At 37.5% G+C, this 19,316-nt stretch overlaps 1 protein-coding gene across 6 annotated transcripts in view; it reads right to left on the bottom strand.

Moving 5' to 3' along the window:
• epha3 (eph receptor A3) overlaps positions 1 to 19,316 on the bottom strand; it is a 134,122-nt gene that overhangs the window by 10,716 nt on the left and 104,090 nt on the right. For all 6 annotated transcript variants that reach the window (XM_028435308.1, XM_028435307.1, XM_028435306.1 and 3 more), the window contains 5 exons: positions 16,673 to 16,858; positions 12,057 to 12,118; positions 8,788 to 8,997; positions 6,766 to 6,915; positions 6,007 to 6,200 (listed from right to left, as the gene is read on the bottom strand). In XM_028435308.1, coding sequence (XP_028291109.1) covers positions 6,007 to 6,200; positions 6,766 to 6,915; positions 8,788 to 8,997; positions 12,057 to 12,118; positions 16,673 to 16,858 — 802 coding nt within the window. The remainder of the gene's footprint in view (positions 1 to 6,006; positions 6,201 to 6,765; positions 6,916 to 8,787; positions 8,998 to 12,056; positions 12,119 to 16,672; positions 16,859 to 19,316) is intronic.

Below are 19,316 nucleotides of genomic sequence, written 5' to 3' on the forward strand. Positions count from 1 at the left end.
TGTCATGAAGGCTGTGATTAAGTGTTGTTCGCTAAATTATGACACCTTTGGAGCAATGTTGGCATTTTTTGGGTTAGGTGGAGGGATCTAGTGGGGCAAGGTAGGGTTAGGGGTTAGGGCAACGAAAAACCTTTAACTCATTGACTGCCAAAGACGTCTAAAGATGTCTTTTGGTTTAGTAACGTTGACTGACAAAGACGTCTAAAGACGTCAATTGTGTTTTTTGGCTGGGGTTGCTAGGAGACAGTGTGACGAAGGTCTCTTGTGAATTTCTAACTTGGACAATGACGTAGTGACCAACCGATGCCATGTAGGTGTTTACAAGACACAAAATGGCGCTACGAGAGTTGATGCTGAAGTTCCCAGCAGCTCACACACGACCAGAGCATGTGTAGAACTAAGTGGACTATTGAGAGAAAACGATCAAAAAACGGGGCAAGTGATGAGACTCGGCATGTCCGGGAGGAGGAGGAAGTTGCGTGTGTGGAGAATGGCGGGGGGAGAGACTTGGAGGACGACCAAAATACAGTAAGAAATCTATTCAAATCCGACCCAGATAGCAAAATAATGATAATTTTGCCATCAGAAGCCCAGTTTCAGTGTTGTTTTTGTAGTTTTATTAAAGGAAACTAAAGTTGAGGTGTTCCTAAAGCAAAAAAAAAAAAGTCACTAATACACACGTTTTTCTCAGCTTTTTGTCACAAACTGTCGATTTGTGTGAAACCTGCCTCTATTCAACTGCTGATTACGGAAGAATGAAACAAGCTAGCAACAAAAAAAAAAATTTCTGATGAAAGTAGAGATTTTTCAGATTGTCATAGTACAAAATACTCTGTGGGTCTTGAAAGATCAGTGAAAATCAACTAAAACACCTGGCAATATGGGGTTGGCTGCTCTGAAAATGGCTGGCAGTGAATGAGTTAATCACAGCCTTCATGACACCTTATTCATGCTAATGACAGGTGTCATGTTATAATAATAACAACGTAACGTCAACCTTTATGTATAAACCTTTAAGTAAAGTGTTGGCAGACGTAGTGCATGTGATGTAAATTACTGGTCACGCTTGAACATAATCTGACAATAAGTCTAAATGTACAGTAAAGTCTATAAGGGAAAAAATAATAAAATTTTACACATACTAAAACATACAAGGACAGATTTTAATCATTATTTTTAATGTCAAAATGGTAATAAATGATTAAAATGATTGGAAACCAACAGGGATTAATAAATACACAAATAACCACCTTAGAAAACAAGAAAGTATAACAAAAATATTTCCCAATGTTTATTTAAGAAGCATGAATGAAATTAAATACAAATTCTGTGTGTTTAATATTTCATAAATTAATCAAAATTATATTGTAACATCATTATTAAGCCTCAATGCCAATCACATCAGACGCTCCAGGCCAAAAAATGAAACATTTAGAGATAAAAATGAAAAAAAAAGAAAAGAAATGTTCTTCTATTCTTCCATCTGAAACAGAGAAAAGTGGATGATGTTAAAGAACACGTTTGAAGAGGTGGAGTGGGTGTTGTTTGAATGATTGAGTCTTTTCTCTGTGAGATCAGAGGCCTGTCAAAATGCCACGGGCCCCCCAGGACCCCCTGGATAGCCCGGTCTGCCACAGAAACATGGAACTGAAGGCTTGACAGAGGGGATGGTTGCACGACAGCGAAAAAAGAGACATTTTGAAGTGTCACGTTAAGTACAGCTTCATGTTCCAAAATACAACAATTTTCCTAAAGTTTTTGAATTTTTAAGATAAAAAACCATTCATTATATTTTTATTGTCTCTCACTTTTTCCATTCTCTGATCTTTTTATCCGCTCTTTTTTTTTCTACCTTTCTGTCTCCACTGAGAGATAAACTGTGGATGACCTCGTTTTGCCTTATTATCGACTTTTCTTCCGTTCGTCGGTTCGTTTTCAGCAACATCTCGTGTCGGCTCAGGAGACGTGATGAAGAGAAAGATTGAAAAAACAGCATTTCTCTCTCAAACCTCCCCCGGTGGAGTTAACAGCACATATGACAGCAGAGAGGACTTTGTCGGAAGCGTAGAGTCACAGGAGAGAGGAAATAATCTTCTTCTCCTCCCGCTGTCATTTCCTTTCCTCTCGCGTTTCTTCTTTTCTCTCTTTTTTTTTTCTTGCATTCTGTTGACCTCCAAACAACGAGGGGATGTGTAGTCCCTCATTTTTAGAGCACGCCGGGGAAATCGGAAGAGGTGGAAAAAAGGAGGAGAACTTGAATGGATAGAGTACACGAGGGCAGGACAGTGTGGGAAGAAATTACCTCTTGCTGGGTTACTGGGACAATTCCCAGTGTGTACGTGGGAGAGGTGGTTCTGATATACGGGGCTAATATTGGCCCTTTCAATTCCAACCTCTGCTGGAGAGGCAAGTTATAAAGCAGCATTATCAGCACTACTGAGGAGCTCTTTTTTTTCAGTCAGCAAGTCTGGCTTTAAATGACTTACTTTAAACAATATAAAAACACTATTATTGTGCTAAAGTGAACCCACTTTGCACTGCCTTTATAGTCCAGGGCAGGGAATGGTCACAACTTTCTACCTAAATATATAAAACTATAGCTGCCAGAACAAAATGCATTATTCTCAGTAATTATTGAATAAATGAAGAAAAGTAAAGAGAAAAAAAAATATTATGTCTGTCTTGGTTGATTTGTTGTTTGTAATTTTTCTATCTGACTCAGTTTGCAACATATGGCTTTTTATATCCTAATTTTAAATATTATTCTTCCAGAAAACCTCAAAAGGGAGACACTTTTTTTAAACTCCTTTTTATCTATTTCCTTTGTCCAATTGTTGCCCCTTTTCAACACTTTTTTAGACTTTAGTTCGTTTTGCCAATAAATACCCCTTTTCCGCTATTTTTGCAAGTTATTTTTGACATTTATTCAATTTTAGGGTCACTTTTCATCCAAATAAGCTAGCTTTGGCCCACTAAATACCACTTGTTTCTTTTTTACACAATATTTTGCCTCTTTTTGTTCTATATTCTTGCCCTTATTCACAATTTTTGCCACATTTTGCTCATTAAAGCTACTCTTTGCCATTACATACCACCTGGTTCATCTTTATTTGCTAAAGTTTGGGCCACTATTGACTGCTTTGAGCCGATTTTAGTCATTTTACACTCTTTTCTTGTTTTTTGCCACTTTTGGAACATCTTTGATCACCTGTTACCATGTCTGCCTCTACTCGCTCACTATTCTTTCAATAAACATTGGGATTTCATTGGGATATGTGAAACCTTAAAATATTATTTAAAAAAAAAGACAGATTTGCTGGAATTATTACGCGAAAGTCAAGGAAACATCAAAGCGATCAGCAGATGCCTCTGACGAAGACTGGCAGCTGTCAGTTGAAAAGTGTCAGGAGATCAAAGTGGATTTCCTGATGAACAGTTTTCTAAATAAGTGAAACCTTAACATATTTGTCATAAAGTAATGTGATTGTTCTTTTTATTGGTGCACATTCCTCTCACTAACAATGCTTATTAGCTCCATTTTTAATTTGCTTGTTTTGGTGATGATTTCATGTTGAGTTGCAGGTGAGGGTGTCCACCTGTGAGCAGTCGCTGTGATTGGCCAGCAGGTTATAAAGCCAGGCTGATCAGTCAGAAAGGAGAGAGTGGAGAGGGGCTAAAGGCAGACGTAGATGCGCTCTTTTTTTGTACTGAAAACAGCTTGTTTTGACATAACTGACCGTAAATTGAAAATAAAAAGTTGTATTAACACCTACTTCCTCTGATACAGAGGTTTTTCCCCCCATTTTTGGACTGAGATATAACAATATTATTTAAACAAGAGGACAAATTGAATCCTGCTGGATTCATTACGCGGAAGTCAACCAAATATCACAACAATCAGCAGACGCCTCTGATGAAGACTGGCAGTTGTTAGTCGAAACGTTTGAATAAATGAAACCTTAACATATTATGAAAACAAGGTGGGAAATGACCGGATATGATTTTTAAAAAAAACTATCGAAATATTTAATTTCAGGGGGTGCAAAATATTGTTTAATTCCACTTATTTTTTACAATATTCTGAGCAAAATGTAGTAGTCGGACAAAGGCGGACACTTGGATTCAGGAATAAGAGAAAGGGGTACTTGAGCCAAAAACCACTGAACTAAATGAAATGTCTATTTTCTGCATTTATATTAGCCTTGTAGTCTTTTTGTTAATTGGTTTTAAGCTAAACCCTCTTCTTATTTAGTTAAATCCATCTGTCTGTTTATCTGTAAAACGCTAATCAATCCCTTTGTTTTCAAACTGAATCTTTTTTCAACCTTGGTCATGTCCCCATGTGGGGTCACCTGAAAATATATATACATAATTACTGTGGAATGTATTTTTACATTTTTTTTAATTATCATTTTTTTTTTTTAGCTTTTCTAACTCAATAAAATGCAGTATAAAGAAAAATAGAAAAATGAAAATAAATTAATAAAAATTGTCACTTTGTCACTGCTCTGTATGTGCTACACAGTATGACAAACATGCTAATATATATATATATATAAAGAAAAATAGTCGTCAGAAATTTGCGATATCAAAATCCAAAAAAGGTTGAAAACCACTGGTTTAGTTACAATCATAACAATGTAGGGATTTTGTGTTTTAAAGAAGTATAATTTGGCTTTCACACACGGCTTTCCCTTTATCAGTGGATGTTATACTATTAGACGTGGTTTATAAAAGCCAGGACCTTAAATCTGACGTGACTTCTTCTGTTGGCCTATAATTGGTCCAACCTTGGCCCACTGACCCAGGTCTCTTCTCCCTCCACATACTGGGACAGTAAACTAAACTCTATCCAAGTCTAGCCCCGTAGTCTCCAGATGTTTTGGTCTTTGGTCTCCTCTGGGCTCTGGTCAGGGTGCTGTGGGGGCTTGAGGACGGAGGGGTGCATGTATGTATGTCTGTGTGTGTGTGTGGGGGGGGGATGGTAATTCATTCGTGAGGCAGGACAGCTTCAAGACAAATGAGGTGTGTGAAGCTGAGTGCAGCTGCTCCTGCTGTGCAACTGCCGCCACACACACACACGGACGCGCGCGCACACACAGTTCCCATAAATCACCACACCAGTCTGTGTCGCCGCCGCCTGTGCTCACCCAGTGTTAAAAGCCAATCAGGAAAATTACACGCAAACTCCAAGGGACCTATTTTCACTTTCTTAAGAAATCATTAGTCAATGTTATGAGTTTCGACATCTCCATAATACTAAAGCCGCCTGTGCTGCACAGCCCGGGTCCCTCTATGGCTCCATGGCTATAGGACTGACAACTGTACATGGGCCGCCCTGGTTCTACATTGTACAAAGCCCCCCATGGGAGGAAGACTGTGGTCCCCACAAAGGAGAAACACACAGAGCAGGGCAGAAAGAAACAAGGGCAGCAAAAACAACTAAAGGAAAATGTAAGAGAACAATGAAAGCTCTGCGATTTTGAACTAAACACACAACTCAGAAAGACAGAAACAACTAACATAATCCAAAGTAACCATAATTGAAAATAAGTGGAACTAATTTTCCCTTTAAAACCAAACAAACACATACTTTTGGTCCAAGAATGACAAGTAAAGTACATAATGTAATGTAATTTCCCTTAAGCTTATAATCATGTTTTTTTTACAGCTTTGATGATAAATGGAATTGATTTATATAACACTTTTATGCCTACACTGAAGTAGACCCAAAGTGCTTTACAATATCAACTGGAATAGACTGGCATCAAACCCCCAACCTCTCAATCAGACAACGACCTTTCTACCACCTGAGTGACTAAAACACCACAGAAAGAGGTTAAATTCTCATTAACATTATGAGTTAATGTGTTTTAAGGACAGGTTTTAATGAACTAATACAACCCAAGAGTTTTTACCTTTACCAAAAAAAAGCAGAGTGTAGCTTTTGTGTCACACATTTAATAAAATAAGCATTAAACAAAGCCTGTGATGTGGATTGCTCACCTGGAGGTGGTGTTGGCAGTGATTTTGAGGCTACCAGGGTTACGTATAAGTTTATCCAAGATGCTGACTATCTGTTCAAACTTGGGTCGGTTGTTTCTCTCCTTCTGCCAACAGTCCAACATTAGCTGGTAGAGCGTGGCAGGACAGTCCATGGGTGGAGGCAAGCGGTAGCCTTCGTCTACGGCTTTTATTACCTAAAGTGAAAGAAATATTAGAGATCAGACAATGCAATGTTGACGTTTTATCTATCTATTGCACATACGGAGCATATGGCCAAGTCCTTATCCTGAATATCGTAGATGTCTCCCTGCATGTTATGACTGTTATGAAAACCTGACAGCTAGCTTCTTTTTACAATAAGGTTTTTTTCTCGATTGTGCCTTTCTTTGTTGTTTCTTTTGTTGCTCTAAGCCAGAGACAAGCAACTCTTCTTATCACAGCAAATTATGTATTTTAATTTTCACTATTTTTTTGTTTGTTTTGCTCATTTGGGCTAGCAGGTGGAAGACGGACTCATGATGTCCAATACTAAAGATGGCATGCAGATTTCATTTCAATGCATTGGTGCAGATTTTTCTATTAGGAAGATCTTGAAAATTATATATATAAAAAAAAAGAAGAAAAAAAAAACACTTGCGGTCACTTTAAACAATGATTTTGCACAATTGCATTCACTTTTTATTGGCTTTCTAGAACTTTTAGAATGTGTATTACAACCACAATACCTAAGAAAGAATGAAACAAGTAGGAGATACTTACATCCTGATTGGACATCTCCCAGTAAGGCCGCTCCCCGTATGACATCACTTCCCAGAGTACGATCCCATAGCTCCATGCATCACTGGCTGATGTGAACTTCCTGTAGGCAATGGCCTCTGGGGCTGTCCACCGGATCGGGATCTTCCCTCCCTAAATGAAATATCAACATTTCTACATTATCTTTCATTTATTTGTCAGATGTGAAATCAGAAATTTCCCAGCAGTGTTACTTTATTACAACAAATGTTGCCAATGACTTTGTAGGTTGAGTCAAGAATGCCATTGGTACTACATATACATTTCAGTTTGAGGATAAAGATCTCATCTGACTTTGATTAATTAGCTTTCTCAGACTGGCAAATAAACTCGACCTGATACTAAATGATAAAAGTACATTTTAGTGGAAGAAAACATTGGTTTTCAACTCTCATTAAATTGTATCAACATGAATCTTAAAGAGTGGACGAGACATATTAATCAAATCTTAATGCAGACGTTCCTGTCTAACCTCTTGCTGTAACGTGTAGCTACGTTTCTCCCTCTATAGCTGGATAGCTGTCCAAATAGTGAAAAATGAAGCCGTGGAAAGAAGAGTGATGGTGGCCAAAGCAAACAGAGGCACTGGCTGAGCTCCTGGGCTCTAGCCTGGTGCAGTGCAACGCAATCTTTTACTACCTCATACCACATAGCGAAAAACACATGCACAGAAACAAAAATAAACTCTAGCGCACATGTGTCAAACTCAAATATGGCCCTTTGAAGCGTCCAATTTGGCCAGCAAGAGAAAATAAAAATGACAAACAATATTTGCAGGGGCTCACAGATTTCCAGGTGCTTATATCGTATGATGGCAGTCATTTTCCATGTTAAACTGTTGAAAATTCTTACAAAATCTTTTCATTTTTCTCAAATTACTTCATAAATACATTATTAATTAAAAGGAAATTCGTCAAAAATCCAGGAAATTTAAAGTGAAGATCCTGTTGGGACTCATATCTATCACTTATTGCTTGGATATCGTCAGTTTGTTACATATTTTATGTATACGTACAAATGCAAACTAGGGCACATAATATTGATATTACTAATTTCTTTGTATAAAATCTGTGGCCCTCTGGAGATCAAACTGTATTTGGCCCCTGAAATTGAACATTGCGATAGTTCAGGCAGGCACAGAAGTCAAGCTAGCCCAACCCCATCAGCTGACAGTAACTGACAGCATCCACCCCCTACTTCAGTTAATCATCCAGCTGATCATGTTCCATGATACCGATTGTTAGAATTAGTCACGGCGCTGTATTTAAACCACTGCAACACGCCTACTTCCGCACGCTTCTTCTAACTAAACAGTGTCTCCTCTTGTCATCTAATGTCTGTGCTTCTGTTTCAGGGGGTCCTGCTGACCGCTCTCTCTGCTTATGCCTTTACATGTAGCTCGTGGAAGAGTGAGGGGGTAATCCCTTCGTTTTGGGCTTTCCACGCAGCTGCGTGGAAGGGCAGAGAGGTCTCAGAACAGATCCTTACCACCAAATCTAAACTGCATGCTAATAAACTATTTGACTAAAGTAATCCTGACTGAGCTAAAAATGAGTTTGACACCCCTGCTTTAGCGTCATCTGTGAAAACACCAAAAAAATGTACTTAGATGTACGTGATAATGAATTCTACCAAAAGGTATCGGAAAGTTTGATTGGAAAAATGGAAAATACCAAAAAAAAAGAAAAGGTTTCTGTGCGATCTGGATGGAAATCTGTAGGCATGTGTGGAGCAGTCAGTTACCATAACAAGGCAGAGTTTATTATAGCATCCTTTAATTCTACAGTGTTCTCCTGAGAAGAAAGCAAACTGCCTGTCCAGTGTTTATTTTACAAGCAATTCTCGGCCAGAAAATTACATGATTATGATTAAAGGGGTCGGCTGCATGGCTGAGTTCATCCAGTGTTAGAAAACACATGCATACGGTACATTTCAGTGGTCTCTGTAGGAATCCACCAAATAAGGTCTTTCTGCCCGTTAACTCACCCTCGTAGTGTAAGCAGCCTCCGGGTCGTCCTCCAGGACTCTGGACAAACCGAAGTCGGACACTTTACACACCAGGTTACTGTTGACCAAGATGTTTCGCGCTGCCAGGTCTCTGTGAACGTAGCCCATGTCCGACAGATACTTCATGCCTGAAGCGATGCCACGCAGCATGCCAACCAGCTGGATCCCTGTAAACTGGGCATCGTTTTTCTAAAAAGGAAAAAGACATTTTTAAAAATCTGAATTACAAAAGGAAGGCCCATGATGTTTTGTGTTACGCTTCTAATTTGTTACTTATACTGCACGATAAGGGCTTTGACCTTTTGGGTTATTCGTATGAAATGAAGCCATTTCATAATAAAAACCCAAAACATTTTCATTAACCTTTAAAAACATCACCTTCATGGTCTTTGGTGTGTAGAGCGTGCAAAGACTTCTATCAGGTTCTCTTTTTTCAGTTTAATTCAACAAGAATTAGGCGTTGATAAAGGTGTGATTGTCCTTTAACTTAAAAATGATTTAATGTTGGATTGGGTTGATTAAAGTAAAGAAAAGTTAAATTAATGAATGATTCAACTTTAAATTTGTTATCTAGATTAAAAGTGTTTTTTTTCCCTCCAATTATCCACGTTTATCTGTTCCTTACAATGAAATAGCCACTTAGTGAGTTTCATCTGAGGTTTAAAATTGTAGCAAAAGTTTTGTACCGTTATCTTCAGCTAAGTTTGTTATAGTTGATTAATTACATTTTTATTGATTTGTCTTCACTCATTATCTGTGACCCGCTAATTCCTGTTTATGGTTGAAAAGGTCTGCTTAGTTCCTATCCCAGGATCTCAATGGGTGCCACCCTGGGCGGGGCACCAGTCCATCGCAATGTTATAGATTTTTCTTTGTCAGAATTGAATATCTATTGGTGTGTAAGTACTGAAATGGTTAAATCCAGAACTTTAGTGAACCTACGGATCTCAAGGACTTCAACTTCACAATAAACCCTGTGTATATCTACAATATACAATCTAACAATTTGGGGGCTTGTCCAGGATTGAAATAAATCAAATTGAAGTGAAAAATTTATTCTTCCTTCTTAAAGTTCGAAATTAGTGTCTTACCTCTTAAATGATTGACTGGGTTAAAACACATTTGGTCAACATTTTAATTTGATGGTAATTGTGAAAAAAACAAAAAAAAAACAAAAAACGAATTATTAAAAACAGAAGACACACTATGTAGTCAAGGGTTCAATTACAATACAAGCATTTAAACATCCATAACCATGGAGAATAACCAATAACTGAAGGGTTGAGGGGTTTGAATCCCGCTCTAGCCAAGTCATTGTTGTTGTGTCCTTGGGCAAGGCACTTTACCCACATTGCCTAGTATGAATGTATTGTGCGGAAGGGCCATAGGCGCAAAATGGCAGCCTTGTCAGTATGCCCCAGGGCAGCTGTGGCTACAATGTAGCTTACCACTATGTATTACTGGTCTAAATGAATAATTGTTTCTATACGTGCTTTGAGTCTCTTTGAAGAAAAAAAAAAAAAAAGCTATCTGAATCAAAGCCTTTATTATGCATAGAAGAATTGTAGGTTTTGTTGCTACTTGAAAGCTGATAAAATATGGTAAAATTTATTCCGTAATGCTTGTTTTTTTTGTCTATTATTCCTTTCGTGCACTGGCCTGTTCTTTGCCCGACGGACCTGGTCATTCTTTGGATCAGTGCAGGATGAGTGTGTTTTCTCTTTGAAAAGTGAAATATAACCCTCCCACACACACACACACACATACACACACACACACCACCCCTCTTGTCAGAAGAAATTAGTTGCCAGACCACCTGGTTTAGTCACTTCAAAGGTTTTCCAATTTCGACCCCAGACATTGACCTACAAAAAGACATGAATTTGGTTATGTGTGTGTGTGTGTGTGTGTGTGCGCATCTGACACAGGTTCACTGAGATAGTGCAGGCCCGTGGATACGTCATGTTAGGACACAACAGAGATCTGCCGTGAATCTGCGGAGATACAGTGCAGACGCAGACTGAAACAGACAACAGTGCACAGTGTTGTTGCTTGGCTTTTGTGTTTTGGGTAATTTCTCTGAGTCAGGTCTATTACTATGTAAACTAAAGCCATTGACAGAACCTCTCCGCTGGTTTGAAAGTTGGGGATGTGGTCCAAAGAAAGCTCAGTTTGTCGAACTATAGTTTAGGTGGAAACAAATTACAACTTCCCAAAACAATTCTGTATTTTTCCCAGCGAGACAGTGGGAGGGAAAATAAAGGCTTTGGAAGTAACATACATTTTGATTTATGTTTGCAAATAAACCAACAGTTATTCTTTACTATTGTATTCAATGTATCTTTTTATGAATGTTTTAACTATCTTTTTGTTTTTAAATTATTATTTATATTGTTATTTTCCTCATTGTTTGACATTCACAATGTAAAGAAAAATGATGGTCCATTGTTCTATGAATCTGTGATAACCACATTTAATTATTTATCTGAATAATATCCACTGTTATCCAGGAAGTTATAGTATTATTATTTGCCCCTTATTATATAGTCATCTTAAAGATGTAAATCATTGTTTTAATCAGGAATACAATGAGTAAAAAGTGAAATGGGATTTTAAAAACAACAGAAATTGATTAAAAGTTGCAAATTAGAGTGGCCAAAACAGAGAGAAAAAAGTGTCAAAAAGGGTTCAAAGTGTCAATATTGGATGAAAAGTAGGAACAATGAATTTAAACTGGCAAATATTGGGCATGACGGATTATGAATGTGGTTAAACTGGCAAAAATGAGCATAAATTATGGTGAAAAGAGGTTAAAAGGGACAGCAATGGGTCAACATATGCGCGGTGGGAAAAGTGGTGGAAAGGGTTTATACATATACATACATGTGCAGAAAGGGCATTGATATTTGATGGAGAAAAGAGCAAAAATGTGTCAAGAAAAAGTGATACATATGTTAAAATATGGCAAGTTTGGTGTAGTTGCAGAAAAAGTGTAAAAATAATCAAAAATGGGCTCAAATTGTTCAAAAAATATTCCTAGTTTCTTAAAGGCGTCTGGTGACCCTCTCCCAGTGTCTTGCAACTCCAAATGGGGTCCTGACCCCAAGGTTGAGAACCCCTGGTTTAACAGACACATAACTACTGTATGTGTTCACCAAAAACATTGATTAAATCACATTTCATCACATTCATTAATTTAATTATTAATTCTTTATTAGTTTAAAAAAAAAACAAAAAAAAAAACGTACCCTTAAAAAGCTGTCCAGGGATCCGTTCTCCATGTATTCTGTGACGATCATGACAGGTTTACCTGCAACATGGAAACAATTCAGTGCATCACATCTTCATATTTTTTTTCTTTCTCTCTCGATATAAGTCGGTGAACAAACCCCCGCAGGCTGTGCTGTATTTTTCCACTAAGATTTATTCAGAGTGAGCTGTTTCATACAGACAACAGGAAGAACTAAAACAGATAAATGCTTAAAACAGACGTAGAGGTCGAGTTTGAATTTGTGTTTTTCCCTGTGACCCACACCCACACACACACACACAGAATCAAATAGTCTGAGTCATAGTTTTCAGGTCCCAGCAGTTCAGCTGCCAAACCGTGACATCTTTATTTGTGTGTAAGATGTGGCCGTAAATCGACGCTGACTACTCTCATCTGTAACTGATCAGCTGTGTCCAACATCAGGATTATTACAAGGAAAATAAAACAAAAGAGAAAAAACACACAAAACAACAACTTTAAATCAACCATAGCTAAATGGACAGTGCACGTGTTTGCTGCTCTGTTTTTCCACTTTATTCCATATTTCCAAAGGTGAAAATGACACATTACAAGTACTCATATTACTGTATTTGAGTTGCTTTTATGGGTTTGGGTATATTTCTATATCAGTAATTTTACTTGTATTTAAGTATGATTTTACAGTTCTACACCCAACCGTGACTGAGTAAATTCATATTCTGTTTTGTTTTAAAATGATCAACAGACATTGTGAAACTACAAAGAATGAAATGACCAGACAACAATCAAAAGCATCACATCATAGTCGACCAATCGGATTAAATGTAACAAAGCACGGCACCAAAACAGCATTAAATGGAGGTTATTTTCTCAGTTTTAGAGTTAATTTTAGAGGATTCTTTATTTATTTTGAATTGAATTCATTGGTGTTATTTTATTTAAAAAAAAAAAACAAAAACAATTGTACATTTTGACAAACCTTTTATTTTATACAGATGCCTTTGTCGGAAATAAATTATGATTTGGTCTCTTCCTTTTTAAGTTTATAAATGAGATGTTTACTGTATACAAGGGAATCGTGGCAAAAATTATTATCAAAAATAGACGTGGGGGGAGAAAGCAACTAGTAAATTTTACTTTGAGTACTATTTAATTGAGCTACTTTTTACTTGTACTTGAGTTTTTTTTTTTTATGTATGACTTATTTGTACTTGTACTTGAGTATAATTTCAATCAAGCAACAGTATTTCTATTTTAATAAGTTCTATCAGTACTCTTTACACCTCTGCATATTTCATTAAAATCAAACCTGAGGGAAACAAAATAATATAATGTATGATATTTAAAACACAGAATAAATAAGAAATACAAATATTGAGTAATTAACAACTGATCAAACTTTTTGACCTGCGTTTTATATTGATTTTCTCCTAAATAATAATGAATTAAAAATGAGTTTCCTAAGTAAATAACCATTTCTATGTTATTTAGAAACTTTACCATCTAAACAAGTAGTAAAAGAAGAAAAGGAAATATAATCACATTGTGCTTTGATATGAATGTTAATGGAATAAACAATGACTTTCCATTGCTGCTGTCAGATACAAATCCATTTATCTACAAGTCTAATAGTGCAAGGAGTTTCCCTTTGAAGTCCCTGTGTGTGCGTGTGTGTGTATTGTTGTCTGTTGCGTGACTGTGGGATGTCTGTGTGCAGCTTCTGGAGCAGCCCAGAGCAGCAGCAGGTAAATGGGGTGTGAAAGTCTCTGGATTATTAAGAATTAACAGGAGTCGCTTCATAAATCACCCCACAGCTGTGTGTGTGCGTGTGTGTGCGTGTGTGCGCGTGTGTGTGGAACAAAATTACTTGGACTTCCTAAAGTATACGCTGCAGTAATGTTAGCGCGATGGATGCACGTGTTCAGGTTATTCCTCCAAATGAAACCACACCACTGTGTTATTAGAGCGATTCCTCCCAGCTGGACCTTAATGGGAATACTGGTTCAGGATGGATTGGACAAACAGGCTGGGAATCACTTTACAGTGTCACGTCCCACTCTCACTCCTGATCAGGCCAATTGATTGGTTGAATTAATTCACAATATGTGGTTGAAAGTTGGAATAAAAGGAGTCTAAACATTATATGCACCTATCTGAAAATAAATAAATAGATCATTTTTTTCCTGTTTCCCTTTCGTTCTCCCAATTCCTTCCTTACTTCCTGTGTCCCATGCCTCTTTCCTTCCTTTTACCCTTCCTTCCTTCGCTTTTTCCCTCCTTCTTGTCTCCCTTTCTTCCTTACTTCCTGCCTCTCCCTATCTTCCTTCCTTCCTGTATCCCTTCCTTCCCTTCTTCCTGTCTCCCTTTCTTCCTCCCTTCCTTCCTTACTCCCTGTGTCCATATCTTCCTTCCTTCCTTCATGTATCCCTTCCTTATTTCCTGTGTCCCGTTGACTATTCCTTCCGTATCTCCTTCTTATGGCCTTTTCTTCTTCCTTTCCTTCCTTACTTCCTGTGTCCTTTTCACCATTCCTTCCTTTCGCCCACCTTCCTTCCTTTCTTCTTTCCTTCCTGTCTTTTTTCAGCCTTCCTTCCTCACGTTCCCCCTTCCTGTATCCCTTTCTTCCTTACTTCTTTTCTACCTTTCACCTTTCCTTCCTTCCTTCCCTTTTTCCCTCCTTCTGGCCTCCCTTCCTTCCTGTCTCCCTAACATCCTTCCTTTGCTTTCTTCCTCCCTTACATTGTGTCCTTTTCACCCTTCCTTCTTTCCTTCCTTTCTCTATTCCTTACTTCCTGTGTCCCTTTCATCTTTCCTTCTTTTCATCAGTCTTTCCTTAGTTTCTTCCATCTTTCCTTCCTTCCATCCTGTTTCCCTACCTTCCTTCCTTCCTTTCTTCCTTCCGTCCTATTTACAAACTGTACATGTTTTTGTGTAGAAACCAGAGTTTGTGGAATAAACACATACGTAAATAATCTACTGTATCTCTACATAGAGAGAACAGATCCAGATCATAATTTACACCTTATTTTCTCCTACGGCTGCATTGATTTTGATTTGCAGAATTCCTGCTAATGATTGAATTTAAAAGTGGACACGTTCTAAAAGAAGTAATTAGGCCATTGGGATTATACGAGGTAACGCCAGATGAAGGGATGAAAGAACAAAAATCATACAAAGCTTTGGCACCAAAAAAAAAATCAAAGACAGTAAAATAAAAGAAAGTTCTCCAGGTATTTTATCCAACTCTTAATAAGAGTAAGAATAACTACCGAGCTGGAGCTACCTAACAAGCCCAGTGCCGCGGGGAGAGACGGAGGCCCGACTTGTTTCTCTGCGACAAAGTTCAGACTCATTATTTCCCTTTTTCTGCACTCACTTCCTTTTTAAAGAGCCCTTCTGTGTGCTAATGATAGTCTTATAAAGAGGCCCAGAGGGGGAGCCAGTCAGAGATATGGATTTATGGATTTATGCCTGCTTTGGACACAGGCTTTGATCAGAGCGCATTGATCTGCGGAGATTTACACCAGCGTAACTCAATAAAAGTCTCCAGCTCTTGTACAGAAGTGTCAGCCACTCTGGAGCCATTTGTCAGGGGAAAAATTGTAAAAGCCGCAATCAGTAAATGACTTTAGAAGCATGTGATAGAGTTGTTTGAATGCTAATGATCTGTAGCACTTTGTTAGAATGAGTTTTTGTAACAATAAAATACATCAAAGTTGGATTGTTTAAGGGAGATGTTATTAACGCAAACAGAGGATGGATACGGTGGCTGAGAAATGCAAAATACTTTTACAAATACCACAAATAAATTATTAAGATACCACAACACTTTTATAAATATCACAAATAAATTTAGAAATACTGAAAAAGAATTTAGCAATACTGAAAACATTTTTACAAATACTGAAAACATTTTGCAAATACTGAAAACAAATGTACAAATGCTGAAAACAAATGTATAAATACATTTACAAATTCTGAAAACACATTTAGAAATACTGAAAAGTATTTAGAAATGCTGAAAATAAATTTACAAATTCTTAAAACAAATTTATAGACTGAATTTATTTTACAAACATTGAAAATAATTTTCGAAATACAAAAAAAAAAACAAATTTACAAATAATGAAAACAAATTTCGAAATTATAAAAACAAATTCACAAATATTGAAAACAAATTTACAAATGCAAAACATAAGCTGAGCAAAAATAGCTAAAATTTAAAAAAACAAAAAAGTGTAAACTTTTTTTGAAAAGGGGAGGAAAAATGGGACAAAGGAAGTTGCAAAATGGCCAAAGAAAACAGTAAAAGGGGTTAAAAAGTGTCCCCCTTTTAAGGTTATCTGGAGAAATAATTACAATTAAGACATAAAGATCCACATGTTGAGTATCACTGACTTAATAACGGCTTTATCATGGTTTTAGTAAATTCATTTAATAAACTAAATTGGGAGTCGAGGGTAACCCTACCCTTAGAGCACCCACACTTTTAAAATCGCTGCTCCACCTCTGGGGACCAAGACCACACACATTAAATTTGCAATATAAACAATAGATGGTTAAATTGTACGGTAGATGTTTTCATATATGATTATATTGCACAACATTACTTACTGCGTGTTACCACCCCCTCCAGCCTGATGATGTTGGGATGGTCAAACTGTCCCATGATGGATGCCTCAGCCAGGAAGTCCCGCCTCTGTTTGTCCGTGTAACCTCCTTTCAGGGTCTTGATGGCCACACAGATTTCCTTTTTGCTCGGCAGCCTCAGACGACCACTGCAAACCTCTCCAAACTCTCCTAAAGATAAAGAAATCGTAGCAAAAACAAATGAGTTTTCTCTGTTTCTTACAACAAGTAATCACGACGTGCCAAGCTCATTAATCTTTTCAAAGTAAAGTTTCACAAATTACAATCAAAGGCAACATTTGGATCCCATCCGAGAGGATAAGTCATGCAATTTGGGAAAGTAGCCTAGATCTAATTTGATCAAGCTTACATTATCCAACCCAGCTGTCCCAGAATAAGTTTTTCTGCCGTGATAAGGACTGCACACTCTGAAATCTGGTAACAATAAGACAGAAGTGCTGTGCAGTTTTCTGATGAAGAGGGTTTATTTCACGTGTTGTTTTTAGGTGTGATTATAAATGGCTCCCACAGATGGCTGTCAGAAAGTTACTGATTAAAAAGCATCTTGATAATTACTCCCCCGTGAGAGAATCATTATAAGTTTGATGAAATTGTCAGATTTGGAAAGAACACAGGACGGGGTGTTTAATTTAATTTGAGCTAAAAGAACAGAGCTGCTTATGGTTCTACACGAGCTTCTGATGATGTTTTAAAGACCTGATAGTGATCTATACATTAGCATTAGTATTAGTAGCATTAGTAGTATTAGTATTACTAAGTAATGACTGCAATGGTTATGTTTTTTCAAAGCTCCAACATCACCACAATCTGTATTAGAGATGTTCAACATAGTGAGGAGGAGGCGTGTGTACATCCATCCATTCATCCAACCGCAACTACCCATCCATCCATCTATTAATTAATTCTCTCCTACCTACCCATCCATCAATTTATCCAACTGCATCTACCCTTTTATCCAACCTATTTGTCTATCTATCAAACTGCAGCTTGTCATTATCCATCCATCCATCCATCCGTACCTACCCATAAATCCATCCATCTATCTATCAATCCATCCATCCGTTCCTACCCATTCATCCAAGTGCATATACCCATCCGTCCTTCATCCATCCATCCTTCCAACTGCACCTATTTATCCATCCAACCACACCTAACCATCCATTCATCCAACCTATTTATTTATCCATCCATCCATTCATCCATCTATACTTCAACTGCACTTATTCATCCATCTAATGGCACCTAACCATCCATTCCTCCAACCTATTTAGTTATCCATCCAGCCAATCAACTCATCCAACCTATTTATCCATCCATCCATTTATTCATCCATCCAACTGTTGAGCCACCCATTCATCCAAGCACACCTACCCATCCCTCCATCCATCCAACCCTAACCATCCATTCATCCATCCATCCATCCAACCATCCAACCCTAACCCATTCATTCATTCAACCTATTTATCAATCCATCATCACTCCATCCTTCGCACCAACCCCACCTAACCATCCATGCATCATCAAACACAGACTTGTATCTATCCATCCATCCATCCATCCATCCATCCATCCATCCATCCATCCAGATATGTTTGAGAACACATTTCTAGTTGTTTTGTGGTTTTAATGATTGATTTTTGACTTGCTAAATGTACGTTGATGATACCGTCGTCTTCACCAAAGCCAAAACTATTCAAGAATAAACCGCATTGCCTAACTCAGTGCCAAGCTACTGTTAATGCAAATTTAAATTTTTTGCCACAATCTGGCATATTTAATTAAATTAAAACAAATAAATAAATAAATAAATACACGTTACTAGAGCTGAACTTTTTTTTCCTCTTTCTCCTCAGTGACTTTGTTGTGTTCTTTTTTTACTGAAACAAAACTGGATTATTACAATTATTGGTTTATTGCCCAATGAAATCACTCCAGTATGGTTTGCAATTTTTTCATCAAGTCTATTGATCCTGGCTTTATTACTCAATTCTTCCAACCTTGGCTTATAAAAGATCTTTTTTTCTACAATGTCATCAGGTCATCACAACCTCCCTATAAAAACAGCATTGAAATGACTTATTATGATTAAAAGCTGTCTAAATAAAAGTTAATAAAGCTGAAATTGAAGTCATTTTGTACAACCGCGACATGTGCAGCTATATTTTTTGCATTTTCAATAACACTTGTGACACGTCTTAAAATTACAAAGTCATCAAAATAGAGTTGTTGGTTTTGGAGAATCACAGAACAACCCTGAGCGGCCCAAAAACATCTCCAAAGTTGACACAGAGCAGTGAGATATGTCTTATACATCTTATTCTGTCAAGAAAAGACGTATTCAATGTCCTTCCTGGAAGAGCCCAATTAGCATTCCTTGCTGGTGAGAGGACGCCTGGGTTTCTACTTAAAAATGAACGTGAACATGTGTTCATTTTCGAGAAAGTCTTTTGTTTCACACTCGATGGTGTAGGTCGAAGTTTGTGATTCATACTTGGGAGATTCGTAATGGGCAAGACTATTGTAAGGTGGTGTTAGAGAATAGACGGGCAGATTTTTGTCTTTGTCCAGTGGAAACACTTCCCAGTGACTCCCATTATGAGAGCATGAG

This window comes from Gouania willdenowi, chromosome 21 (genome assembly GCF_900634775.1).
Source record: "Gouania willdenowi chromosome 21, fGouWil2.1, whole genome shotgun sequence".
Taxonomy (NCBI): Eukaryota; Metazoa; Chordata; class Actinopteri; order Blenniiformes; family Gobiesocidae; genus Gouania; species Gouania willdenowi.